The 27,916-nt window shown below is 54.5% G+C and overlaps 1 protein-coding gene across 1 annotated transcript; it reads left to right on the top strand.

The window, feature by feature from the left end:
- The first annotated feature begins 1,699 nt into the window (after positions 1-1,699).
- On the top strand, positions 1,700-27,916 carry HELZ2 (helicase with zinc finger 2). The gene is made up of 20 exons (XM_035567128.2): positions 1,700-1,774; positions 6,720-7,857; positions 7,940-8,123; positions 8,583-8,690; positions 9,222-9,751; positions 10,126-10,758; positions 11,785-12,568; positions 13,008-13,083; positions 14,384-17,894; positions 18,710-18,795; positions 19,189-19,323; positions 19,559-19,726; positions 20,000-20,141; positions 20,616-20,732; positions 21,301-21,493; positions 22,248-22,382; positions 22,649-22,867; positions 23,168-23,324; positions 23,724-23,891; positions 24,402-27,916. The coding sequence occupies exons 2-20, from the start codon at positions 6,857-6,859 to the stop codon at positions 24,524-24,526; spliced, it is 8,472 nt and encodes a 2,823-aa protein (XP_035423021.1). The 5' UTR covers positions 1,700-1,774; positions 6,720-6,856; the 3' UTR covers positions 24,527-27,916.

Genomic DNA, 27,916 nt, shown 5'->3' with positions numbered 1-27,916 from the left:
TCCCGTGCCTGCAACCTTTTGCAGCCCCTCACATCTGGGGCATGCTAGTTCTGCCCAGCTGCTTTCCAGAACTTGCTGGATGGTGGCATAGAGATCATTTAATTAGGTGGGGAAGCCGAGGCTGGGGCTCGGCCACGTTGTCCTGAGTGCAACAGCCGCTGCGCGTGCTGGTGCTCCCTGAAGCCCCTTGTCCAGGCTGGTGAGGCCGGGGGCTGCCTGTCTCCAGAGCAGCCTCCTGGGGGACCCTCCTTGGCCTTTCCATTGGGTCTGGGTGGTTTTTGGGTGTCAGCAGGGTCAGCAGGGCAGGCTGTGCTCGCCAGCTACCCGTGCACTGCTGCTGTTGACTTTTGGCAGCACCCAGTGGTGCAGCGGGAGGATGCTGCCCCAGCTGGGTTGGGGCTGTCCTGAACTGCTTTGGCTCGGCTTGGCGAGCCGTGAGGAAGCTGGGAAGGGGCAAAGCTGGGACGGGGAAGGCTGGGAGGCCAAGCAGCCCTCATGCTAGGGGTGCTGAGGTCCAGGTGATGGTGCTTGTGCAGTGGCACGGGCTCTTGCTGCCCAGGGTTATCGCACGGAGCCGACGCGCCCGTCCTCAGCTCCGAGCGCGCTCGCTTCTGGGGGTGGCTTCTTTTTTGGCTCGCGTTTGAACTTCCTGTAGCCGGGTGCACCTCTCCAGGCAGGGAAAGGAATGGAAAATGAAACTGCCGTGATGATGAACAGAAAGGAAACGAGCGAGCCCTGCCCCTCCCGGAAGCCCTTTAAAAACAGAGGCCGTCGGGCTCCCTCCTGGCAGCCTTCGCCGGGCTGGGGACCGGGGCCACCCCTGCACGACCCCAGCCTTTCCCTCGCTGTTTGCCGGAGCCGGCGGGGCGCGGAGCGGCTGCTGGCCCCGGTGAGCAGCGGCCGGGGCAGCCGGGGGGGGCCGCTGGCGGCCGGGAGCAGCCCCCGGGGTGCGGGAGGAGGGACGGGGGCTTTGACAGGGGGACGGGGACCGGGACCGGGACCGGGACCGGGACACACAGACAGACAGACAGACACACAGACACACTCGCAGCCCGGTTCTCGGGGGTGCGGAGCGAGCGGGGCCGGGCCGGGCGCTCCCCTCCTGTTCGCTGCCCCGTGCGGGCAGCACCTTGCGGTACCCCCCGGTGCCTGTGCATCTCCCCCCCGGTGCCTTGTGCATCTCCCCCCCCGGTGCCTTGTGCATGCCCCCCCGGTGCCTTGTGCATCCCCCCCGGTGCTTGTGCATCCCCTCCGGTGCTTGTGCATCCGCCCCCGGTGCCTGTGCATCCCCCCCGGTGCCTGTGCATCTCCCCCCCGGTGCTTGTGCATGCCCCCCCGGTGCCTGTGCATCCCCCCCGGTGCTTGTGCATCCCCCCCGGTGCTTGTGCATCCCCTCCGGTGCTTGTGCATCCCCCCCCGGTGCCTGTGCATCCCCCCCCGGTGCCTGTGCATGCATCCCCGGTGCCGGTGCCGGCTCCAGCAGCGCAGCCCAGCCCAGCCCCGGTGCCGGCGCATCCCCCCCCGGTGCCGCCGGTTCCCCGCGCCCCGCTGCCTCCGGGCGCCGCCGGCTCCCCCCGCGCCGGTGCCGGTGCCGGCTCCCCCCCGGTGCCGGCGGGAGGGGCGGGGCGGGGCGGCCGTGATGCAATTTCCGCGAAGTCCGGCCCCTCTTTGAATGCGGGGAGGCCCCAGAAACGAAACCACCGGCGGCGGCGGGGAGCCCCGAGCGCAGGGCGGCCGCCCCGGGCTCCCCCCACCTTCCCCGGCCTCGGCAGCGGTGAGAGCGACGCTGGGCCGGGGGGAGCGGGGGCTCTGCGGGGCGCCCCGGGGTGTCGCGGGGTGCTGGGGGGCGCCCCGGGGTGCTGGGGGTGCCGGGGGGGAGGCACGGGGTGCGCTGGGTGCTGCGGGATCCCTCCGGCACGCAGCGCGGGGCTGGGTGCGCGCTGGGGAGATGCCGGGCGCGGGGGGGCCCTGGGGTGCTCTGGGGATGCTCGGGGGGGCGATGCAGGGTGCGCAGCCCCCCTCCCCCTCCCCCGTCGGCTCCCCGAGCTCGTAGCATCTCCCTGCCCGTGCGGGAGCCCCGAGGGAGAGGAAGGGATGGCGGTCAAGGTGCGGCTCTTGGGGTGCAAAGTCCTGGCCGGGTGGCAGGGAGCAGCCGGGCTGCCAGGGGCGTGCTGCGTCCCCCCCCCGCCCCCCCGGCAGCAGCCCCCGGCTCCTCTCCGCTGGTGCTTCTGAGCTTCGGGGATGTGGTCTGCGGCTCGTGGTGAACTTTTTCCTGTTTGGGTAAGGCAAACGCAGCGGCTGTGGCTGCAGGTGCCCGCGGGCTCCGTGCAGCCGTGTCCCGGCGTGCGAGGGGCTGTGCACACCCCGGGGGCTCCCCGCTGCCGCTTGGCAGCAGCACGCCTGGGAGAAGCGTGCCGGCCCTCCAGCCCCCCGGCTTTTTGGGATACGGAGAGAATTGGCTTGGTGAAAGCGGCCGGGAAAAGGAGATTGGCAGCTACAGAAGTTGGTTTTGCTCAGGAGGGAAATACAGGGGAGGGGGGCACCCCGGTGTCGCTGAGAGGGTAACCGCAGGTGGATGGGGCGGCGGGGAAGCGAGCGGCACGGAGCAGCACCCGTGGGGCAGCACCAGTGCAAGCCCTTCCCGGCGGCCCGGCTGTGCCACCCACTCGTGGGGTGCTCGGGGATGCTGCACCGATCTCGCCCTGCTCCTCGGAGCACCCGCAGCCGTGAGAAGACAAAGTCCTGGGGTGCCCAGACCTGGTGCTTGGCTGGGGCAGATGGCCGGGGTGCGGGACCAGAGTCCCCCGAGGCGCGCATGTCCCTGGGCACACCACTGGCGGTGGGGAGATGCAGGGGGCAGTCCTGGCACTCTGACCCACCGTGCTTGTTGCGACCGAGGGGCACTTGGCTCACGCCAGTGTGATGTGTTGCCTAATTTCCTGTCAATAATTAATTGAGGCGAGATCTGACAAAAAAGCCGCCCTCCTCCCCCAGCTCCTCTGCAGCGCGGCGGGCTCCGGGTGCGAGCAGGACCAGCGCCGCGGGTGCGCTCAGCGTTCCTCCGCTGCAGCCACGCAGGCGGCCGCGCTTCTGCTCGCCATGCCCAGGGAAATGTGATTACCCCGCGCGTCAGCACAGCCCTTGCGAGGCGGCCGCCGAGGGCAGGAGACGATGCTCAGGCGCAGTGAGCCCCAGCTCGAGGAAATGCTGTTAGCGAGGCGTGCTTCGCTTTGGTTTTCAGAGGTCAGACCAGTGCTGGGCAGAAGGTGCTCGTGGAGCTGAGGGTACAAGGAATTGGGAGAGAGGCAGATGCTCCTGGTGGAGCCGGGCCCCAGAACAGGTGTGTACCAGTCCACGCAACACGAGTGACTCGTTTCGCCCATCAGCGGGTTGCAAGTGGCTTTAAACCCCAGTTTGTGCTTTTCAGGGCTCGTGCGAGGAAGGGGTGTTTGGAAAATGTACAAAATCTGACTTGCAAATTGAGGTCTGTGGCTCACAGGTATATGTTCCTCCTGATCAGCTGCCACCATCCTCGAGGCCACGTGGATTTTGCCCTGTTGACATCAGAGCTTTATTGCCAGTAGGAAGGCTGGTTTGTGGGGCAGCTTCCTTGAACTTCCTTGTGCCACACATCTCTCCTCCACCTGCGTTTAGATTTCAAAAGCTCCTGTTGCTGTTTTTTTCTTTTCTCCTCCCTGTTCTGCTGTAAGGTGGTTGTGGAGATGAAAAAGCTTTAAATTGGCTTTAATGCTGGTGATCCATGGAGACTTTAAGAGGGGATGCACTTCCATTTCCTCTTCCCTCCTACTTACAGACCCGGACAGGGAGCTTGTTCCGAGAGCTTGCTGAAAATCAAACACTTTCTTAAAAAAAAACAAACAGCAGCAGAATTGACCCTTTAAAGCCAGAATACTCCCTCGTGGCTTTTTTAAGCTGGGATGTCCTGCCTTTGGCATGAATTCCAGTAACACCCCGGCTGCCCCGTGCGCTCTTTATTAGTAGTTCCTAAACTGCTTCACGGAGCAGATCGGTGTCGGAGTTGTTGCAGCGCTGCGGGACCTCATCCTGCTCCCTGCTGGGCTCAGCTGCTGGGGGCGTGCTGGGAACGGGGAGCTGCGCTCCTCCTGCGCTGCCCTGACCGAGCCGAGTGCCAGCGATCGGGTTTCAGCCCCTCGATTTTGTGTTACTGAGCTCTTTGGGAGTTCTTGCCCGGCCGTGACTGAGTCTCCTCCATGCCAGATGTTGCACAAAGCCTGGACGTGAGCGCTTCTCCCCAGAGGACTTGCTGTAAGGAAGAGGCTTCCAGAGGAAGGAAGGTGAAACTGCTATCAGAGGGAAACCAAAGTGTGCCAAAAGCCACGGATGTTAGCCCTGATCCCGACGGGCTCAGGAATGTGCTCCTGACCGCCGGCTTCACAGGAGCTGAAGCTCTTTGACCACGGCACGGGACTGCCGTGAGTGCGGCGCTCCTGGGTCCCGTTGTGGGGCTTTCGTCTGGCAGCGCAGCAGTGGAAGCCTGGCCCCGTGGACCCGCTCGCTGCTGCTGCCGCCGCTGCCTCTGTCCGCCCCTTGCCCTGCTGGCTGCCAGCTCCCGTGCTCGCCAGACCCTCTGCAAAGTTCCTGCAGCGAGCTGAGCCCGCAGCGGTTGGCTCAGCACCTGCAGCCCCGTGGCAGCGCTGCCTTCGCTGTCTTATTGGGGTTCAGCATCGCTTTGTGTCCCCGGGCAGGACACACAGCTGCCCCACTCAGCCTCCTGCCCCTTTATTGCTTATAGGTGCTCTCCTGTATTTTTATTGTTTCCCAGCTTATTTCATTTCGGTGTGAAACATTTCCTCTGCATCCCTCAGCAGTCAGGCGGCACCAAAACGTCTGCTGTGGCCTCAACCTTTCTGTGGCAGAACCAGAGTGAAGAAAGAGCTCTTGAACCCTTTAGTCTTGGGGACTGGGTATCCGCAGGACGCAGTGCACAGGTGGTGCTGTGTGAGCAGGTCCCGTGTGGTCCTTACAGATTCTGCAGGTTCGGTGTGGAGATGAGGCCAGGCAGAGCCGGGGCAGGGCCATGCTGTGGGTCCTGCTGTAAGCTCCCAGAGCCTTCTAGGTGGGGGCTCCCAGCCTGCACGGAGCGCGGTCGGTAAAGGCTTTGAAACAACCCGGCAACGATGAGCTGGGAGGGATTTAGCTCCCGGTACAGGGAACTGGTGGCATGACACAGTGAACCAGTCCGTGGGGGGACACAGCCGGTGCTGCCGGGGGTCTCTGCTGTGGAGCTTCGCAGCTTAGGGAAACAGCAAGTGGCAGCGGTGCATGGAGCCAGGCTTGCTGCCAGACCTGGGGAGATAAACAGTGCTCGTGTGTATCTGCCAAGTGTGTGCCCAGCCCGATGCGTGGCGGAGAGGTAGGAGGAGGTGATTTATTCCTGCTGGCACGGGGATGCGATGCCGGTTGCTCCCTGCTGGTGCACGGTGCTGCTCCGGCCGCTGCCGTCCCTGCTTGGTGTTTTGCTGCCCGCAGTCCCAGCCCAAGCGGCAGCGCCAGCACCCAGCTGGCTGCACCTCGGCGTCCCACATCCCCTTCACCCACAGGGGGGCAAAGAAATCTCAGTGAAAAGTATTTAAGCAGAAGCAGCGCAAAGTTTGAGCCCTGCTTTGCTGTTTGTCGGACCTCAGCTGTAAATACCGTTCTTCCCCTGCTCCTTTGTGGCTGTGGGTCGGGAGCCCGAGGCAGACGCTCAGCATGATGCTGGTGGCTCTGCTTGGCAGCACACCCTGCCCGCGGCGTGCTCCCTGTGCCCCGAGCATCACAACGCAGCCAGCCCCAGCGCCTGCACACACCCCAAAACCCCGCAGCAGCATTTCCAGGGATGCTCCCTGCCCCTGGTTACCCAGGAAACTGCTCACAGATGCTCTCACCCATGGCACGGGGACGGCTCGGAGCAGTGAGTCACCGTCCCCACATCTGGAGCCGGAGCGCTCGGAGCCGGATGTTTACGGGACGAGATGCCGGCGGGCTCCCTGCTCCAGCGTGCCCAGCTCCTGGCCTTGGCTGCTGGAGCCAGGGAGGAAGGAGGGCGGTTGCTGTGTTGATTAATCCCAATTAATCTCGTGCGCCACGGGGAGGAGGGCTGGGGGCTAGGCCGGGGGTTCTGCCGCTCGGCACGGTGGTGGGGCTGCCCTGCCGTGCCCCAGCACGACCCAGGGGGGAGAGAGCAGGGAAAAGAAAGAGAAAGCTGGCGGGAGCGAGCGGAGATGGGGGAGGCGCTGGGAGCGGGAAGAGGAAGTCGGATCGCTGGGCTCTGCTCTGGGAGGTCAGTGGCTGCTGCAGGCACCCTTCTCAAGCCGAGCCGTGCCGTGCTGTGCCGTGCCATCCACCCTCTTGGACAGCCTCTGCCACAGGCAGCTCCCCTGCCCTGGGCAGGACAGGACGAAGGTCTGCAGCCTGCAGCACGCTGAGGATTGTGCTCAGCCTCCTGGTGCCCCACAGCTCAGCAGCGTCCCCTTACGGGACATGGCCCTCCGGGACCCGCTCAGCTGCTGAGCACATCGGGAGCGGACCCCAAGTGCTTGGGTGCTGAGGACAAGCATGGCTCCGGCTGAGTTTTGCTGCAGGCTGAGGCTCCTGGCTAGTCGCAGGAGGCTTTGTTTTGGTGTCTCAGCACGCGTGCAGCAAAGAGACCAGCTAATGCTCCCTGCTCAGTCACTCGTTGCTTGTTTCTTTGTCAGGCTCTAGGAACTTGCACCGATGGCCGGCAGGTACTTAGCAAGCTAGGACACAGCGGCTCCATGGCGCCTCCTCCACCCCGCATCGCTCTTTAGAAACTTCCCTGGGGTCACCTCACTCTGCACGGCCACCGCTGACGATGCCCACAGCAAACGGCCCCACGGTGCCACTGGGCACCCTCCAGCGCCATGTGGAGCTGCTCCTGGTGTGCTCCAAGTGCAGCGTGAAGGAGAACGAGATCACCTACCAGCTGCGGCAGGTGGAGCACAAGTGCATGTACGAGATCCTCCTGGCCCGCTGCCGAAGCCGGCGCAGCACAGCATGGAGGAAGGTGTCGAGGCGGCCAGGCTTCCCCAACCCAGCCCGCTACGCCGTCTGCAGGTACTACATGGTGGGCTTGGGCTGCAGCAAGCACGGGAACCAGTGCACGTTCGCCTGGAGCCCGGAGGAGGCCATGGTGTGGAACTTCGAGAGGGAGCAGCAGCTGGAGCGGCGGCAGCTGAAGGCGGCGGTGCTGCAGGCGCAGCTGGGGGGCTGCTCTGCCGCTCACCCCTCCGCCATGGCCACAGCCGCCGGCGAGATCCTGAGCGAGTTTGGGGGGCAGTTCCAGGAGATCTGCAAGCTCTGCTTCTTTGGCTGCCCGCAGCGCATCTCGGTGGGCGGCCAGGCGCGGCTCTGCGAGTCCCACCACAGCTGGGACCCGCTGCTGGTGCACGTGGTGTCCGACAGCCGGCTGAAGAAGCAGTACATCGCCATCCGCCCCTGCCCCGAGTTCATGCCGACCCTCAGCTACTGCTGCTTCGTCTCCAAGGGGCAGCCCTGCCGGCACAGCATACAGCGGTGCCAGTATGCGCACAGCGACGTGGAGATGGCCGTCTGGCAGGCCGAGAGGGAGCAGGGCCTGCTCCGCTCCGACCTGCTGCCGGCAGCGGGGCTGTGCGCCGAGAACGGCAAGCCGGCGGCGCCCGTGCCGGTGCACTTCTACTGCCGGGTCTGCCTGGTGACCTTCAGCTCGCAGGAGAGCTTCGAGAACCACTGCTCCTCCGTCGAACACGTGCAGATGCTCTCGGTCGACACCTCCGTCCAGTGGGTCCACCGCGCGCCGCCGCTCGGGCTGAGCGCCTTCACGCTGTGCAGCAGGTAAGGCGTCGCGCTGGCACCAGGGCAGGGCAGCCGCGGGCACCAGGCGCGGGCGGCACCTGGGACGCCTCTCTCCCGACAGAGCGGAGGTGTGCGAAATGGGGAGCAGCTGCACCAAGGCGCACTCCACCGAGGAGCTGCAGGAGTGGATCCAGAGGGTGAAGGTTGCCGTCAAGAAAAAGAAGCAGGCCATGAAGGAAGGGCTTTTGTCCTACCAGGACCGGCTCATTGCTGAGTATCAGATGTGCTCCAACGAGGTGTTGATTGTAAGTCGTGGGCGGCAGGGTGGGAGCGTTAGTTTGTGGTATCCCGGTGTGTTTCCTGAGCTCGGGAAGGGAGCCCAGGCCTTCCAACAGTCTCATCGCCAGAGGTGGGCGAGATGCAGAAAGGGATCACAGAATCATTCAGGTTGGAAAAGACCTCTAAGATCAAGTCCAATCGTTGTAGCATCCCTGCTTCTTCTCCCCTTTTGAGACAGCCTGATCACCAGGAGCTTGCTCCAGGTACCTGACCGTGCTGCTCTGCCCCGGGACATTTTATTTCCCAAGGGTGCTGCATGGGAACGCTGAGCAGCAGTGCTGGGGGCTGAGCTGAGGATTTATGGATGGTCCTGCCTGGGGTGCAGGTAGCAGAATGGCAAAGGATGGAGATGGCAACGTGGTGGGCTCTGGAGCCTGTCCCTGAGTTATTGCCTTCATCCCCCCCTTCTTGTGCCTCTCCTGCAGATGTCTGAGTACGTCGAGGGCGTTACGGTTGTGTGTCAGCAGCCCCTGCACGTGCAGTCGGAGGACAAGCGGTTGAAATACCAATGGAAGTTCAGGGTCCACTCCCAGGTAAGCCCACCTCTGTGTAATGGGAGGCTGAGAGCCTGCCTGCCCCTGCAGGATGCTCTTGGCTCCAGGACAGGGATCTGGGGGTGTCCAAGAGGGGACACGTGTCTGGTATTTGGCAGTGGCCGTGTGGGGGTGCAGCCACTGTGTCTGCTGCCTTGTCTCATGCAGCGGGGCTGGTGTGCACCTGGCTGCTCTCAGCACCTCCTGCTTATCATCACAAATAACAATGTTCAGTCACGTTCCTGCCCAGAATTTTGTGTGGGCATTGGGAGCAAGAGGCCAGGTCTAATTCCCCTCTGCCAAGCTTACAGCAGACACTCTATAAAACTGCGACCTGAGGTTCTTAAAAGCTTAAAGAAATCGCTGTGGGGTTGCACAAGGAATAAGCTCCTTTCAGGAGAATTTCAGGAACACTGGGTCCAGGGTGGCACTCGGCTCCTGCAGCAGCTTTCGGTAGGAAACGCTGCCGGCAGCACCTTGGGCTCATGCCTTGGGTCGCCCTCACCGTGCCCTTGTGTCCTCACCCGGCAGATGCCCCTGCAGCATGTGGCGCTGCTGAAGCGGGATCCAGGGGCCACCTTCTACCTCTCGGGGAACGGGCTGTCACGGGGCCTCCACTACCTCCGCGGGGAGCACGTGGCCATGCTGCCCACCTTGCCGCCCTTGGCGCTGGTGGAGGTCTCCATGGAGTGCTGCACGCTGGGCGTCTTCGAGCAGTGGGTGGTGTTCGACTTCGGCAGCCGCCCCGTCCTCCTGCAGAAGATCAAGGTGAAGGTGGGCCGGCGGGAGGCCCCCCAGCACGTCCCCGCCACCACCAGCAGGGAGGACGGCCGCGCCGTCGACTTCGTGCGGTGGGACCGAGGCAACCGGATCATCGTTCGCAGCGTGCCGAGGACCAGTGAGGACATGGATCTGCTGGCCAAATACAAGCCTGCGGCGCTCTCGCTGGACTACCGGCGCGAGGGCAGTGTGAACGCTGCCATCACCCGGCTCAACTACCGCGAGAGGATGCACAGCTTCCTCTTCTGCGAGGAAGAAGCCGAACAGGCTCTGATTGCCAAGTAAGTGCCCGGTGTGGATGCAAACGGGTTCCTCCTAGCTGTGGACCGTGCACCCATTGCTAGCCCCGTCCTTGGGGCCGTGCTGCTGGTGAAGTCCCTGTCGCTTCTGGGTTGGGTCCTCAGGCTCCTGTGAAACCCTCCGAAAAAAAAAAAAGGAAAGCGAGAGGGCTTGCTGGGCAGTGATATGAGGGGAGGGGCTGTGTCATGTCCTGTGGCTGTGGATCAGCTCAAAGTACGGTTCCTGTCCCTGTGCTCAAGTGACCAGCAGCCCCTTTGGGTGTAGGTGACGATCCCCCCTTTGCAGAGGGGAGGGCAGGTGCTGATGAACTGACGAGTTGGTTCTCTGTGTTAATTCAGGTCTTTTCTCCTTTCAGACTCAACCTGCGGGTCCTCATCTCGCTGAGCAACATGATCGAAAGCCTCTCCATGGGGATGAAGTTTGCCCAGCCTGGTGAGCTGTTTGCTAAAGTGCCTACCCCATATAACCTCTCGCCGGACACAGATGAGGGGTATCTGCTGAACAGGTCCGTGCCCACCGCTTTCCTGGCACTTGACCCACCTGTAGACAATCGGGTTTACGAGGTTAGCGTGGAGAATAAAGCCACCACAGAGAACACTATCTGGCTACAGATACCAAACAGATGCTGCTCAGAGCTGAACTTGAAGCCAAAAACCTCCCTCAACGTGGAGATCCAGTTCCAAATTGACCAGCTGCTGTTCCGGCAGTGGCATCAGGCTGTCGACCGCCTGTTGGATGAGAGGCTGGTCCTACCTGATGTTGCCAGTTGCACTATCCCCTACTGCCTCAGACAACCACAGGAAGGGAACAGCAAACAGAAACTGGCCATCTCCTTCATCACTGGCCAGGTAACCAGCAGCCGGCAGGTCCCACCTCTTCTCATCTACGGGCCTTTCGGCACGGGGAAGACGTTCACGTTGGCCATGGCCACCCTGGAGATCATCAGGCAGCCCAATGCGCGGGTGCTGATCTGCACCCACACCAACAGGTTAGCAGGGGACGAGGGAAAAGGCAGCCAGAGTCGTGGGCCAGGCTCCTGCACTGGGCCAGTGCTTGCCTCGTGTGATGAGAGGGAGCCAGAGTCCACGAGAGGGAGCTGAGCTGGCCTTTTTTGAGTATGCGTTTCAATTACTTGTTTAAATAAATAATTCATTTGCGTTTAATATGTCTTCAACTGCTCTGGCACTCCTGTTAGGAAGAAGCCTGGCACGGGTGGAAGCGTTGGCAGAAGAGGTAGCATATTCCTGCTCCATTATAAAGTGGGGATGGAGAGAGTGTTATTTCTTTCTAGCCTTTTCTAGCCTTGAATGTGTACTGGAAGAAATGGAGTGGAGCCCTTGAAGGCTCTGTGCATATGTCATTGTTTTGACTTTTCCATGGGGAGTTTGGGGAAAGGGAAATGCAGATCTGGTCTGACTGCTGTTGAGTCTGCCTCGAGAGAATCCAGGCCAAGCTTGTTAAAATTAGCGCAGTTATGCTGAGAAGTGTCCACGTCCAATCCTGCAGGCTGTTACTGCCTTAGTTTGCAATGTATAATAAATGTATGACTTCTAATCTTAGCCTGTTTCAGGCTGTCTGCTCACACTGAAGCTACTTTTGTGCAGATCTTGCATCATCTGCTTGGGCTGGGGATGCCGGGAGGTCAGCAGAGGAGAGGTGTGCCAGCTCACGGCTGTGTGATTTGGTTCCAGGGAGAAGCAGGGCCACAGATTTAGCTGGGCACATTGCATTTAAAATGATTTCTCCGTACGAGCATGGATTGATGCCCTGGTCTCGAGTATCAAATCATACTTTAAACCATGTTCTCAAAATATGCTTGGACTTGGTGGCTGAGTAAACACCATCTTCTTTGCACATACATGATTATCTCTTGTGAAGGGTGTGTTGTCAACCACAACTTGGGGAGGGTTTGGCTGCCGGTGGGTGGATGATAAGAGAAGACTGGGATAATGGTCACAGCACTGGGAGCACCACTTACAGTCCCTTGATAGTTTCCACCTTTCTTCCACTCCAGCGCTGCTGACATCTACATCCGGGAGTATTTCCACAACTACGTGACCAACGGGCATCCGTGGGCTGTTCCCTTGAGGATTATATCCACTGACCGTCCCGTCAGCCTGACCGACCCCACCACTCAGATGTACTGCTGCCTTTCTGAAGACCAGCGCTCCTTCCGGCACCCCACGCAGACAGAGATCAACAGGCACCGCATAATTATTACCACCTCCATGTTATCCAAGAACCTGAAGGTCGCCCCAGGTTACTTCACCCACATCATGATCGATGAGGCCGCTCAGATGCTGGAGTGTGAAGCTTTGATTCCACTCTCGTATGCCACTCTCGAGACCCGGATCGTCCTCGCTGGGGACCACATGCAGATAACCCCAAAGCTGTTCTGTGTTGGGGAGGGGCAGTCCGCAGATCACACCCTGTTGAACCGACTCTTTCAGTTTTATCAGAAAGAGAAGCATGAAGTGGCCATGAAGAGCAGGATCATCTTCAATGAGAATTACCGTTCTACTGCAGGCATAATTGAGTTCGTCTCCAAGCACTTCTACGTTGGCAAAGGCAATGCTATCCATGCCAGTGGGAACATCCCCCCCCACCCCGAAATCTACCCGCTCATGTTCTGCCATGTGCCTGGTGTGGCTGAAAGGGATATGTCCTTGATTTCGTGGCACAATGCTTCCGAGATAATACAAGTGATTGAGAAAGTGGAGGAGATTTATCAGAGGTGGCCAGACAAGTGGGGTGTCCGAGATCTGAGGAGGATCTGCGTGGTCTCCCACGGCATACAGGTATGTAGGAGAACCACGCCTTCCCTAGCTGGAGGGGTATGTGTGCACTGCTGACTACTCCCTAAACCCTTCCTAATAAATGCTGGGCTCTGTTTATGATAAACCCATCTCTTGTGTTAGCAAAGAGGGGGAACCTGGGGTCTTGCATGCCACCATTTTTTCTCGAGGTGCTCTCTGTGTAAAGCAGTATGCAGTGGGTGGCTGCACCAGAGATGCCTCGCGGGGGGGTGCTTTAGTCGAAGATATCTTTCAGCTTCCTCTAAGCAGGTTAACTGTAGGGCAGAGTGGGAGCACTGACTGAAGTCAGCCCAGGACGTGAGATTGCTGTTGAGTAACTTTGTTGGGGAACCTGCAGCTGAGAAGGGTGAGGGACCTCGGAGTTGGGGGGGCATTCCTGAGCTGAAACTGTGCTCAGTTAGGCCTCTTTATTCCTTACCAGGTTTCTGCAATACGGCAAGAGCTGAGGAAGAAGCAGCTACCAGAAGTAGTGGTGGAAAACTATGAAAACTTGCCAGGTTTGTGTCCTTCGCAATAATTAATAATGCGTGGTTGTGTTTTGAGGTCTCCTGCGCGCTAGGGAGGACTCTTCCAGTCACATCTGTGGACAGGAGAGTTGATTGCAGCTACTGCCCCTGGGTAATGGGCAGGGAGAAGAGACGCTGGGTGGTCAGAAGAACATCTTAACATTGTCATCCTTGCTAAAATGCCCAGGGCTGAGTTGATGTAGCAAGTGGTTTTTATGGGCACTTACCCATGGCTGGCGGGCAGGGTGGTTTGTGTTTCCTTGCTGTGCCTGCTGTACAGCATTTGTGTGCATCTCTTATGCCAGATACCCAGGCTCTCTAAAGCTCACTGAGTGAGTGCCCATACATGCATTTCCCTGCAAGATACCCAGGGTGGTCTCACGGCAAAATACCTCTCTGGGAGAGTGCCCGGGGTGCTTTCAGGCAGAGCTCCCTGCTCTTCCCCATGCGGCCCACATGGCGCTGAGTAGGAGGGAGCGCCTGGAAATCCTCTGGCTGATTGCGATCCCCGTCTGGTTGGTAATTCTTGGAGTTCACCCTTGCCTTCGTGAATACAATTTCACACTGAATTAAATCTGCACCCAACTGCCAAGTCGTTTCAAACATACGGATGTTGCTTGGTGGGAGGGTGGAGACCCTGGAAGTGCAATCCTGGAGACGTCAGCACGTGTGAATTGTGTGAAGGAAGCCCCACGTACCAGCAGGGGAGGCCAGGAGTAGAAGGGAATTGAACGTAACGTGCCCTGTGGGTACCCACTGCAGGAAAAACTGCAGAGCAGTTTGCTGAAGGAGGAGTCCGCTGCCCTGGCTGATGAGAGAGGGATAGGGCTGTTTTTGTTCTCCAGGACTTAGCTTATGACTCATCCATGTTTTTAATATTATTATTTTTTTACTGTACAGCTGGGACTCCTCGTGGTGAGAATTAACCGACCCCTGGGGTGTGTTTCTGCTCTCCACACCCTTTCTTTACAGTCTCTTCCCAGCTCTGAAATCACCAGGGTGCCTCTTGCTGTTTGTTATTTGCTGTGCCATCAGCCGGCAGCGCTGTCCTTGAGGGTAGAGGGACACTTGTGAAGGGTCACTGTCCTCGTCCCCGCCAGGCCCGCAGGGCTGCTCGGTGGGCACTTGCTGCTTCTGTGCCCTGCCGTTCTCCTGTCTCCACACTGCCCTTCCCTCCCCGGTATGTGGGTGGCGGTGACCGGCGGCGTCCGTCCCAGCTCGTGCCTGGAGGCTGTCGCAATCCCCGAGAGCGTTCCCGTGAGTGATTTGTGCCTTGTCCCCTCCGGTGCAGGGCGGGAGTTCCGGGTCATCATCATCAGCACCGTCCACACCAGCGAGAGCCTGCGCATCTCGGCCTCCCACAACCTCGAGTTCTTCAACGAAGCCCGAGTGCTCAACACCATCATGACCAGGGCTCAGTCGCAAGTCATTGCGGTGGGGGATGCAGTGGCCTTGTGCTCCCACGGCCAGTGCAGCAAGGTGTGGAAGCGCTTCATCCAGGAGTGCATCGAGAAGGGGAGCGCCTCCCCAGAGAACCTGACGATGGCGCAGATCAAGCAGGCCGCGTGCGACAAGGAGAGCTGGAGAAGGAGGAGCCCGCAGCGGAACGACGAGGACAGCGACACGGATTCCTGGAGCTCTGAGGCCGATAGCCTGAATCCTGATGATCCCATCCTCCAGGAGCTCTTAGACGAGAGCAAGAACATGCTGGTGACGGTGTCCGAAGAAGGGCTGCTGAATGTGAAGCCTGAGACTTCAAACCGGTGGGAAGACAGGCAGGAATATGTCAGCTTCTCCTCTCAGGTGATGCAGGAATATCTGCGTATGCACCCCAAAATGTACAAGAGGTGTGAGCTGGTCAAAGAAAGGTTTGACAGGGCTTCTGCCATCACCCTCAATGACTCTCCTGCCATGACCATTCAGATCAAAGGCAGGGTTCACTGCGGGACGGCCTTTACCGGCGACGAAGTGCTCGTGGAAATCCTGAAGAACAGCACAGATGACAGCAGCGGCCTCCGCCCACAGGGGAAGGTGGTGGGCATCCTGAAGCGTGCGGAGAGAGAACGGACCTTCATCTGCATGATGGACGAGTTTGACCCCCGGGTGATGATACCCATCGATCCCACTGTCACCAAAATATTTGTCCCAGGCCTGAAAGAGAAACCCAACGTCATTCCCATCCGCAGGCTTGTTAATGGGAAGTACAGGGTGGTCAGCTGCGAGAAGATCAGCCAGGACACAAGGAGATGCCAAATCTTCTGTGTCCAGATTATCTCCTGGCGGGACGGTTTTTACTACCCTTTGGGGATAATAACTGAGATTTTGCGTGTGGCCTTGACTTTGGAAGAAAGCTTAAAGATCCTCAACTTGGAGTACGCCTTAGAGAGGAAATACCCAGCTGCTGTTACCAGGGAGCTTGCCAAATACACCTCCAGCAAACCAAACCTCACCAAGGAGAATCTGAGGGACTGTCGGAGTTACCCAACCTTCACTGTTGACCCTGAAGGTGCTAAGGATTTGGACGATGCTGTCAGCGTCAGGGATCTTGGACGTCGCTACGAGATTGGGATCCACATCGCGGATGTGGCTGGCATCATTCCCAAAGGCAGCGCCTTGGACCTGGAAGCAAAGAGGCGTGGTGTCACCTACTACCCCCCTGACCAGGAGCCCGTGTGCATGTTCCCACCCCGCATTAGTGAAGACATCTGCAGCCTCCTGCCACAGAAAGAGCGCCGTGCGATCTCCTTGTTCGTCACCATAGAAAAGGAGACTGACATGGTGATAAAGGGAATCTTCACCCTCTCTGTGATCCAGTCAGACAGGCAGCTGACCTACAGCGAGGCAGAGCTCTGCATTCAGAACTACTACAAGGGAGGCGGGGACGCCCTTTGTTTCGATACCCTGGAGGACTGCATAGCTGTGGCTTATCACTTCTCCAGGATTCACCGAAAGTTTCGGCTGCAGGAGGATTGCTTCTATGACCAACTGGATGAGGAAAGCTCCCCAGGTAACAGGGGGTCCCATCAGATGATAGAGGAGTTCATGATCATGTTCAATAGTTTCGTGGCTGAGTTCCTCACCAACCAGGAGAACACCAGAAATGTCACTCCTCTCCGGTGTCAGAGCGAACCAAACCCTCAGCAGCTTTTAGCCATGAAAGACAAGTACAGCCATATCATCCCTTTGTCCCTCCATCTCTCACACCACCTGGGAGATGTGTCTCCTAATCAAGAGTCCCCTAAAAATGTGGAGTTCAGCCTCCTGGCCCCCATCTGGGAGCATTTACAGTCAGCTGCACATCTCTGTGATCTCCATAAGATGCTAGACCTTATCGTTACTGATGACATCCACCCGAAGCTGGCCCCTGTGGTCCTGGAGTTCAGGAGACTGCTCAGCCGCTCCTATTTCAGTCGCTCCAACTCCACTGTCCTGTCGAAAGTGGGCCACTACTCCCTGCACGTTGACTCGTACACCTGGGCTTCCTCTCCCATCCGCCGGTACATGGATGTCGTGGTGCAGCGGCACCTTCATTCTGTGCTCCGCAAGAAGCCCACCATCTATTCTTCCGATGACATCGAGTTTCTCTGTCATGACTTCAACAAGAAGAATTCCAAGGCGCTGATTTACGAGAAGAGAGCCCGCTCCATGCAGATGGCCACCCAGCTGAAGAGCCAAGTCCTGCAGAAGATCGCCTTCGTGGTGGATATTGAAGGAATGGAGAGGTACTTTAAAGCCCTGTTTCCACTGAGTAGAGAGAGTCTTCCAGATCCACAGGTAATTAATTACAGGGCCCTTCAGCTGATAGAGCAGCCTATGTTCATCCAGAAGCAGAAGAGCGTTAGGATGATGTGGAAGAGGAGGATGTATTCTGTGGAGACGATGAAAGAACCCAGACTGCAGGCAGGTGCTCTCCACGACCACAGCATCACCCTCTTCCAGACCCAGATATGGCAGGACATGCTCGCGGCCATCAGAAGTGAGAATTTTAAGAGCCTGGCCGCTTTGCTGCAGAAGAGCAAGGAGCTCTACAAGCGGCAGGTGGGCTGGGTAAGGAAGAGCGAGTGCTCGCACTATGTGGAGATCACCCTGGAGCTGAGCGCTGGCGACACGCTGCAGTTCCAGCTCACCACGGACGTCTCCCGGGGCTTCCTGGTGCCCTTCGTACAGCTGTGGTGCGTGACGCCAGGTTTCGACATCTGTCTGCAGCACACGGAAAAGCCTATCGACTGCTTCTCTGCGTACGCCACCCTGCCGTCCAAAGACAAGTACAAGCACGCGGCGGAGTATAGCAAGGTGTGGATGCCGATGAGTGCCATGGAGTCTGCTTCGTGTGCAGTGGCTGAGAATGACTCTATTGTCCTCCACGATGTCAAAATCACCTGGGCAAAGCAAAGAACGAGCAAAGGGCAGCTGCAAGGGACTTTCTGCCTAAAGAAAAGCTTTTTGGAGGAGTGCTCCATTGAGGTGGACTTTAACCACTGTTACCTGTGCATTCGCCTAAGTGGGCTGAAGGTTAGGAGCCTTGAAAGCAATGAGGAATGCCTTAGCCATGGCCTCCAGAACCTGTCTTTGAATAACAAGGACAAATCAGAAAACAAACTTGTGGTCGATCCAGACACATACACCTGGGTGGCTCATGGGATCACCGAGGAGTTCAGCGACGACCAGAAGTCAGACAGGAGTAGTCAGCAGACTTTGAATTTTTACATCAACTATATGTCTATGGAGAACATCCCCGTGGAAATCTCACAGGCTTCTGCCAGCTTCACAGTGGAGCTCATACCCAAGATGCTGCCAGACGTGTAAGTGTGCTTCGTGCTCATGCTCTAGTTAGCCTACCAGTGCAGCGTAATGGTTTCCCGAGGGACCCCCTGCTAGACCCAAACAGGCTTTGCTTTGCCCAAAAATCTGTCGTTGCTCAGCTCCGGCTGTGCCCTTGGGCCGTTGCCATTTGTTGGGGGTGGTGGCATTTCTCCCACCTGTCCTCCAGGTGGTTTCTTGCTGGTGGATCTCGAGGATGGGGCTGGGGAGGTAGAGGAAGGTGCCATGGTGAGGTTTCACTGGACATCTGTTTCTTACGTTCCTGAATTGCTGCAATATGTGTCATAAAAGGCAGCGTGAAGCACTGGATCAGGGTTTGTTGAGCAAACATGTGCTCCCTGATGTTCCAGTCATCCTCCTGTGTTGCTGTGAAGCATGACCTGCACTTACCAAAGCACAGCTGATGTCCCGTTTGCCCTTCTCTGTTCGCAGTGCAGACTGCAAATCGCATCCGTGACTGCTGTAGTTTTTCCAGGGCAGAATGTGCTTCCTTGTTTGTTGTAAATTTTAGGAAAAAATTAAAGCTAATCCAATAAAATGGAGTTGGGAGGTAATAAAATTGAGTTGGGACAGAAGTTGTGCTCCTTGCTCTCAACATCTTTGCAGGCTCAGCTCTTCAGAGAGGCACAAAGAGCAGAATAGGACTTGAAGGCAAATTTTTTTAAGTTCTTTGTGAAAGGAGTTAATGCAACACCAAAAGAGAAGGAATAAATGAGACAGTTGTACAAAGCTGTGTTACTGTCTTTGCTACTTTATGCTACACTTCATTCACTCTTTATTTTTCCTTGTCTGACAGACGGAAAGAAAATGCAATTCGGAGGCTCCAGCATGCCTCCGAACTTGCTAAAAGCATCGCTTTAGGCCATGAACCTCCAAAAAAAGGTAGGTGCAAATATTCACCTTTGACTACGTGCTTCTGGCCAGGCAGGTGACCTGGCAGCCTCTGTGGGCCCCTTCCATGGGGATTCTGTTGCTGAAGCAGGAGGTTTCCCTGCCAAGGGGAGGGAAGAGCTGCTAGCCTGGCGGCGTGCAGGTGGCGTTGGTACAAGCTGTCCTGCTGGAGCGGGTGCAGCCCAGGTTTTATCCCCAGGACTTGCAGAGAAGCCTCAGGGGCAGAGCCTCTTGGCACAGGACAAGGGTTATGTTTGGGTGGTCTTGTCACTGGGCTGTGATTGCTTGGTACTTGCCGCAGTCACTTGGTACCTCCTGTTGAATTGCTTGTGTGCTCTCTTCAGTAACCTTCTCTAAACTTGTTCTCTTGTCTCTTTGCTGTAGCAGTGACAAAGTCCAAACTCCTGCAGCAAAAATCCTTTGATCTCCCTGGCAGCCAGAGGAAGCTCAACGAGAGTCAGAGACAGGCTATTCTAAATGCTTTAAAAAAATCCTTCACGCTCATCCAAGGCCCACCAGGTAGGGCAGTGGGGACAGCACGTGTGCACGCACACCTTGGCGTTGGGACCTTGTCTATCGCTTTCCGTGGGGCCCTCAGTGAGACAGGCAAAGGTTGCACATGTTGGCAGCGCCTAGGACTGTTCAGGGCAGTCCCTTTGGTCCTTGAATTTTTTCATGGCTGGTCATTTGGATACTGATCTAGAACAAGGGTGTCCTGGTTAAAGCGTTCTGAGCAGCATTCTTGCCTTTCTAGGTACAGGGAAAACTGTTGTTGGAACTCACATTGTCTACTGGTTCCATAAGCTGAATGAGGAGACCAGCAAGAATGAGCAATTGCCTTCCTCTGATGAAGACGAGCCCGAAAAGAGAAAGTGCATCTTGTACTGTGGCCCGTCCAACAAGTCCGTTGATGTTGTTGCTGGTAATTATCTGCTCTAAGCCCTTGAAGTATCTCATACTGGTGGAAGGGAAGTGCTGTGAGCAGGAGGCTAGGAGACAGGAGAGGCAGAAAGTGGGGTCTGGTCCTCACAGAAGACTCCTCACTGCAGGGTGAGGACTGGTAACGGTGGGGTTGATGAGCAAGGGGTGGGGAGAAGGAAGGTGCTCCACATGGCGAACGCTGGGCACCACGTAAGCCGCCGGGTTTCTCAGCATCACCTGGCACTGTCTGAGCAGGCTTGTTCTCCTTCCCCAGAGATGCTGCTGAAGATGAAGGACCTGAAACCACTGAGAGTTTATGGGGAGGCCATAGAGACGCTGGAATACCCATACCCAGGGAGCAACCGGCACCTCTCCCGCAAAGCCTTGCGGGACGCAAAACCAAAGCCTGAGCTCAGGTAGGACAACATGGCCCCCTGGGCTGTGCGAGTGCTGGGGAGTGGTGCTTGCTGCACCCATAAAGCTGAACAAGCCAGAGCAAACGTGGATTCCACTACACTGCTGCAGAGCAGCACTAATGACCTGCTTTGTACTTATTTTTTTTTTCAACTAAGGGTTTATAGTCTAACATAGCACCTAATCGAGAAACCCCGGTGATTGAAAACATCCTAGATTTTTTCATCTCTTTTTTTTTTTTTGAACAGCCCTAAACGTCTCAGATGTCATTCCTGCTTGCAGCTGTTAACAGGCGGTTGCTATATTTTGTGTCCTCAAGGGTGAACTAAGTGTCAGGTCTATAAAGATGGAGAAGTCTGGCTTTGACTTCTTTAGCTAATGTGGTTTCTCCATGTAGACGTGTGGTGTGCTGCACTGGAGAAGAAATTGCTTGGGTCTCTGTGGGGAAGATATTTATGTATTGTCTCTTTATTCAGCAAGATAATCCTGCATCATCGAATCCGAAGGCGACCCAACCCTTTCTGGCAGGTTATCTGTAACTTTGACACTCGAGTGAAGGAAAGAGAAGAGATAACAGAAGCCGAAATAAAGAAGTGAGTAGAAAGAGACCTTGGTGAGAGATGTCTGAGTCTGGCCATGTGCCACCACCACCTGAAGTATCACAGTGCAGAAAGCTCTTTCCCTGTGAGAAGAGGTTTGGGCTGTAGTTTCGAGGCCTCAGCTGATGCAAGCTGGTAGAGCTCTGTGAAAGTCAGCAATTTTGTCCTGGCTCATGCAAACTGAGAACAGGTGAAAACATTAAAAAAGGTGAATAAGCTGTGCATTTAGAATGATAATAAAAAGTGATTAGCTCAGGGTTAGTGCTACAGTGCAGAGCCTCAGCATCACTTCTGCTCAGTGCTGTAGGCCTTCTGGTCCGAACGTCACAGTATGTCTGCGACACTTGCGTCCTACACCCTGAGCCTCTGCCCTGTTGAATTCAGAACAAAATGCGTTTCCTGCTGTCTGTCTGAAGCCCTTCTCAGGGAACACGAGCTCTTTCTGGGGAGGAGAATAGAGCCAGAAGCATTTAGGAAAGTATAACCTCTGCCTGGTTCCTGCTTGGGAACCTGGAGATGTTTCTCCTGTACATAACCTGGTATCTTCTGCATTGACCATCAGGTACAAACACATCTTGACAGAAGCTCGTACATACGAACTGAAGCGCCACGATGTCATCCTGTGTACGTGCTCCGCTGCGTCTGCCAACTCCCTGGAGAACCTCAACGTCAAGCAGATACTCATCGATGAGTGTGCCATGTCCACAGAGCCTGAGACCCTCATCCCCTTGGTCAGCCATCCTCATGCTGAGAAGGTAAGTCCCTTCCAAAGACCTGTCTCTAGGACGGCTGCTCAGAGCTCTTGAGTCTCTACACACCTTCCACCTCTTACCACAGTGCTCTTCCAAGTTTGACGAGTTTTTAAGGTTGTTCTTGGTAGTATCTGTGGTGGCGTACAAATGTTTCAGCCTTGGGGCAGTCTTTTCCTCTGATGTGCAACTCTGCTAGCTATAATTAAAGTCTTGAGGCACAAAGAGGTACATAAAGTACATGAGTATGCTCAGCAGGCACATGAGCTACGTTATCTGTTTGTGTCGCTTAAAGCAGACTCATTAAGACCTGAAAGTTACAGTGGAGAACTATTGCATCTACTTGCTGCTCCGCTGGATCAGCTCAGCTCCCTGTCTTCAGTTACACCCATATGGTCTCCTCTGAACTTGCACTCGGCTTTCTGTAGGGGAAAACATGTGGTGTGGATGTGGTTTTGGTGCTTCATTGCAGAGTGGGCATCACTGCCACCAAAATATGTGCTGACCTGGGTACAAAGTGTCGGTGTGACAAGAAGCATGTAGCAGACTTGCTATGTGACAACTTTCTTCTGCCAGATGGGAACTAGGCTCTGCAGTATCTGGGTCAGGATCATTATATAATACCCAGCACAGTCCCTGATCGAGGTTGCTGTAACTCTAACGTAAATAAATAGCAAGAGATGTCTGAATACAAATAGCCTTACACAGAGCTGATGGCCTTCACCACCCTCCCAGCTGAGGTGTCCATTCTTTGTTCCAGGTTGTTTTGCTTGGGGATCACAAACAGCTGCGGCCTGTAGTCAACAACGACTTCTGCAAGTCTCTTGGCATGGAGACATCGCTTTTTGAGCGCTACCAGAAACAGGCGTGGATGCTGGATACACAGTACCGCATGGTGAGCTTTTCCTCAGGTTGATTGTCTTTTTTCAGTAACTAAAAGTGTTGCTGTCAGGGTCTGTCTCAAGCCACCGGGAAACATATTCCCCACTTCCCTTCCTAGTAACAAGTAAAGTACTCACCCAGCGCCAGCTCTAGCATGTTGGCATCACAGATGAAACCTGCCTAAAATGATGCTGCTGGTCGAGAATTTCTTTGTTGTTCTTTGTTTTAATTTGTTCATCTCAGCTTCTCCTTTTTTTTTTTTTTTTTTTTTTCTGCCAGCACAAAAACATCTGTGAGTTCCCATCCCAGGAGTTTTATGAACATCGGCTGAAAACGTGCCCCCAGCTTCAACACAAACGCAGCGTTTTCTACCACAAAGACAACCACTGCTGCCCGATCATCTTCGGGCACATAGAGGGGAAGGAGCAGAGCCTCATGATTTCTACCGAGGAAGGAAACGAGAACTCCAAAGCTAACCCAGAAGAAGTGGAGCAGGCGGTGAGCAGGGTGCTGGGGAATTGCTGGAGATGCAGAAGGGAGAATGTTGTGTCCGTGGGAATATGGGGACTGTGGAAGGAAGGTTACATTGAGTGGTGAGATGGGATGAAGATCAGCGGGGTGCAGTTTCTCTTCGGGTCTACAGCGTGCTGGCCGTGCTGTTCCTGGCTGGAGGCAGTTGTGTGGGACCGTGACCCAGAGCAGGCACGGCCAGGCACCATCGCCGCCCGTGGGACAGCCTCCTGGAGGCCCGCTGCCTCCGGCCGCCTTCCCAGGTGAGCAGGACCCTGTTCTCCCCAGGTGAGGACGGCGAAGCAGCTGACACTAGATGGCACCATCCTGCCGGAGAGCATCGCCATCCTGAGCCCCTACAACGCCCAGGTGTCCGAGATCAACAAGCGCCTCCTGAAAGAGGGCATCCGCGGCGTGACCGTCTGCACCATCATGAAGAGTCAAGGTGAGGCTAGCAGGGCGGGTTGCTCCTTTTCTCTCCTGAGGACCAAAGCAACTTCTCAGAGACAAATCTTACAGCAGGGTCGTTTCAGCCCTGTGGGAAGCATCCCTGGGCCAGGATTCAGAGTGATTCGGGATTACGATAAAACCTTTGGAGTGCCCAGGCAGGGTGAGGCTGATGAAGATGGGAAGGGTTAATGTGGAGGATGCCTGAAGGGGGTGTCAAAGAACTGCCGTAGCCAGTGCTCCGTAGAAAGCAACAGCTGGGAATTGGATGGCCTCCAAAGCTGGAGAAACCCAGACTGTGGCTGACAGTTTTGTGGGTCTTGCTGTAGAGAAATGATTGTCTTATGGGGTGGCCAGATGCTTCCTTCTAAACAGTGTGGTCGTTCATGCTTTCTAGGAAGCGAATGGAGGTACGTGATCCTGTCGACTGTACGCTCCTGCCCTCGATCTGAGATTGACAGGAAGCCCACGAAGAGCTGGCAGAAGAAGTACCTGGGGTTCGTTACCGACCCAAACCAGGTCAATGTCGGCATCACCCGAGCTCAGGAAGGACTCTGCATTATAGGTGGGTAAGCTGGGAGCGTGTACTGGCCTGCAGGAAAACGGGGTGCTTTGCAGAAAGGGATGGAGGTCAGCACTAGTACAACCGATGGGCTTGCTTTATTCTTCTGCCCTTTAGACTGTGCTTTTGAAACTGGGGCTATCTGGGCAATCTGCACAAAGCAGAGAGCGTGTGTGGCTCATATGCAGCATGTATATTCTCTCTTTAGTTTGGACCATGTTGTTGCCATCACTTGCATCCTAGAGCTCTCTTCTGGCAGAATTTTGCTTCTCGGTTGCCTACTACTTGTGCAGATGTAGGCTGTGATGTATAGGAAAGCTGCTCACAAATGTGGCAGCACTGAAAAGGGAGCTGTGGTTTCACAGAGCTCTGGCTGAACAGAATATCCCTGCAAGTTACCCAGCACCATCAGGCTAGAAATGTTAGACCAAAGCGTCTCTGACCGGTCTGTGATGGTGTCATATGAGCCTCTTCTAGCCACTAACCTGCTGCCTCCCATCTCTGTGCCAACAGGGAACCGGTACCTCCTGGAGTGCAACCCTTTGTGGAGGAGACTGCTTCAGCATTACATGCAGCATAACTGCTATACCACTGCCCAGGAGATTTTTGTCAGGAAGACTTCAGCCTTCCGCCGATGAAGATGGGTTTTGTCTTAATACACTCGTCCGTCTCCACCAAAACTGTGCTACGTGTGCCTTGGGAAGGACGCAAATCTTTCCATTATTTGAACATGAACCATTGAGCCAAATGCACTAGGAGAGCCAGCATCTTTCCCTGCACATTGACAGCTCAGCCTCAGTATGAGCTTCGGTGTCTTTCTTTTTATATTACTGCAACGTTGGACAGGAATTTTCATCTCTAGCAAACCAAAAAGCATTTGGAAGTGGGTAGGTGGGCATGTGACTTTATTGATGATATTTTTTTAAATGAAAGATGCTCAGTGGAGCCACCATCCTATCTGTCAGTGCAGCTGTGCTTTGGGGACCAAATACACGGCCCATTCATTGCAGGTGGAATAACTGCACGCAGCAGATCTGCACAGCAAATTGTGATTTGCCATATGGGACCAAAGCTTCTGAGTAGTACCACTCAAGGCCAGGGAATTTTTAAGGCTTCTTTTTTTTTTTTTTCTTCAAAGCAGAAAAACAATATTTTGTTTGTTTTTGTTTATAAGCGAAGAAAGAAAGCAAAAAGAGAACCATATGCCATGCTGTCTAGCCAAAATGCTGTTCTCTGAGCTTGTAAATACCACAGAGCCAAGGCCAAGGTGATTTTGTAAATAGATTTTACTTATTCTTTGTACAAAGGAGGTTGTCCTCACCTGTATAAAGTTAACGAAAACCAAGGACTGCTCCTACCAGGAAATGTTGGAATTTTTAAATGTATTTTAAGCCGTTCTGAGTTTTATTTGAAATCTCCTCCTGTAAAAGTCCACCCCCCCCCTTTCCTACTCTCTATTTTTTAAAGCTGCTTTTAATTTATTAACTTTTAAATCTGTGAATTTGTTTCACAGTCTATGGCCTGAGTTTTTAAGAGCAGTGATGGAAACTTGGTAAATGTATCACAACATATATGTGTATGATGTATTTTTTTATTTTAAGTAGCCAAACTGCTGTGAACTGGAAGTTGTCATTTTCCTAGAGAAGGTTGATTTTGCACAGTAACTTATGGCTGATATGGATATATAGTGGTGAAGTGGTGCTCTCTACTGAATCATGGAGCTGCTTTTGAAGCACGTTAGTTTTGAAGGAGAATGTCTTTACTTCATTTCAGTTCTGAATGTATGAAGTGCCTGCCTCAGCTCTCCCTGAGACCACATGCTTGGTTGTCTCTGGATGTTCACGTGGGTTGGAGCCAAGATGCAATCACAGTGTTTTTGCACCATGTATATATTGTGCTGGGACTCAAGTTGTCCTGGCATATGTGAAGGGTCCCCATGACTTCACAGCACAATGGCAGGGATGAATTTTGTCCTGTGATTGCAATTGAAAGCGCTGCGTGGCTCTTCCCAGTGTGAAGGAATGTGCAATAAGAAAGCTTTGTGTCTGGCAGTCCTTACTTGGCACTGTGTTACTTCTCATGCTCTGACTCTGTTAGACTTGACTCAAGAACTTACGGAGCAATTCCGTTCCTCTCTTCCTTGTTTTAAACTACCTTCCTGCACTTCCCCATTCGATGGGTTTGATCTGTACATTAGAGACCACCCAGGCTTGCTGTTGTATTCCTGAAGCATAAGAACTGACCTATGGCTGCCAATTGCACCTGGGACAAAAGTCTTTAGGAAGTAACTCCTGCTGGTTCTAAAGATGCTTGATAAAAATTGGTAAGATGTGAAGTTCCATTCCTCAAAGTCATTCCACCCTGGATCTTAATGATTCCACGCCAGCCTGATTTTGCAAATATTGCAATTCCAAAGTAAGCTTGTATAGGAACAACTTTGTCAGCTACTGAAATGCAATCATCTATCTCAAAGATGATTTGGAGAGTTGCAAAAGATGCTGGAACTGTTTGGTGCCAGCATCATTCTAACAAATTCATCTTGGTCGCTTTAGAACCAGTGGGCCTTGTTTTTGTTATCTGATGTAACTGAAGAGTCTCTCCCCTGTTATTTCTGCTGGTTATTTCATTACATCTAACACAAATGAGGAGACTCTCCAAGTGTAGTAGCTTAGTCCAATGCTCTTGTGTGGGGTTTGGCCATGTATTTTTACAGACCAAGAAAATGACCCACAAAGCACTTCCTTTTGCTCTCACCAGGAGAAAAAAAATTGTTTACTGCTACACCTTGGAGGGTAAAGCCTAGACTGAAATGTTTTGTTTAGTCACCTCTGTGTTGCAAGACAATACATAGATTTATTTTATTTTTTTTCTCTGAAGATGTATTTTGTAACTGGTGTTTAGAAAATGCTCCTGTAAATCACCCAAGCAGCAGTAACAGCCAGTCCAGATGCTTTGGCTGTTTGTGCTGTGAGCAGGTACCTGTAGAGTTGGTCATGTAGCTGTAATAGTCAGGGCTAGCAGAAAGTGCAATTAATCAAACTTTTTGTAGACTGTTAGGTATAGCTGAATATCATGTTCTTGTCCTTATGCTCATGAATAGAAGGAATCACAGAAATTAGCATAGAATAAAAGTTCAAAGTGGTCTGGTTTTATTTGCATACAGAGCTTTTAACTTACTTTTGAAATAATTTTATGTTCAAGCAAATATTCTTAAAATACTTTAAAAAAAAAAAAAAAAACCACCTTGCTAATTCCAGTAGGAAACAACTGGCAGCACGGTGCACAGGGTATTTGCTGGATCACAGGCTCTATATTTTTCATAGCTCCCAAACACAAGAACATTGTTTCAGGACACACGTCCAGCAGGATGACTTAATTTTCCCTGCGCTAACTGGGGCTAGAGCCTGATTTCAACAACGGGAACCAGCACACGCAGTAAGCGCTGTGCTGTGAGCGGTCTGTGCGGTTACTGAAATCACCTTGCGTCCTGCTCCAACTGGCAGTGAAATTGCAGATGTGCAGAGCTAGGAAACCTCTCCTTGGCTCCAGCTGGCAAAGGAGAAGCCCCATGGACTGTTTCTGAGGATTTGGACAGATCTGTGTAGAATGGTCAATTTACTGCAATAATTTTTTTTTTTAAATAGAAATGAAATGTTAAGTGTCATGAAGTGTAAATTAATGAACTTTAAATGTGGCAGGTTTTTATTTTTTGTATGTCTGTAACTTGCAGAAGATCTCAAATGACTCTTTGGATACAAATATTTTTACCTGCTTATAATGTTTGTAAGAATGAACCTCAACATTCCTTTTTTTTTTTTTGATATTTAAGCCATAATTGTAAAAGTGATTTGAACTTATTTAAATAATAAATTTTATTACTGAAAGGTCTGTTTATGTGACAGTTTGAATAGAATCTGTGTGGGAACACCTATATTTGGACTGAGCCAAATGTTAAAAAAAGAAAACTAGCGTTGACTGTGGTACATGGCAGAAAAGATTGTCTTCTAGATATTGGTCTACTGGATGTA

This window comes from Cygnus atratus, chromosome 16 (assembly GCF_013377495.2).
Source record: "Cygnus atratus isolate AKBS03 ecotype Queensland, Australia chromosome 16, CAtr_DNAZoo_HiC_assembly, whole genome shotgun sequence".
In the NCBI taxonomy this organism is placed as follows: Eukaryota; Metazoa; Chordata; class Aves; order Anseriformes; family Anatidae; genus Cygnus; species Cygnus atratus.
The sequence above is the reverse complement of the archived record's forward strand: the minus strand, read 5'-3'. Positions and strand labels throughout refer to the sequence as shown.

Bases quoted from the DNA above. Each gene is read 5' to 3' on its own strand.
- HELZ2 (XM_035567128.2), top strand. From the start codon at position 6,857: ATGCCCACAGCAAACGGCCCCACGGTGCCACTGGGCACCCTCCAGCGC. The intron at 13,084-14,383 runs GTTTGTGTCCTT...CCTCCGGTGCAG, and splicing joins AAACTATGAAAACTTGCCAG to GGCGGGAGTTCCGGGTCATC. The intron at 22,868-23,167 runs GTGAGCAGGGTG...TGTTCTCCCCAG, and splicing joins CAGAAGAAGTGGAGCAGGCG to GTGAGGACGGCGAAGCAGCT.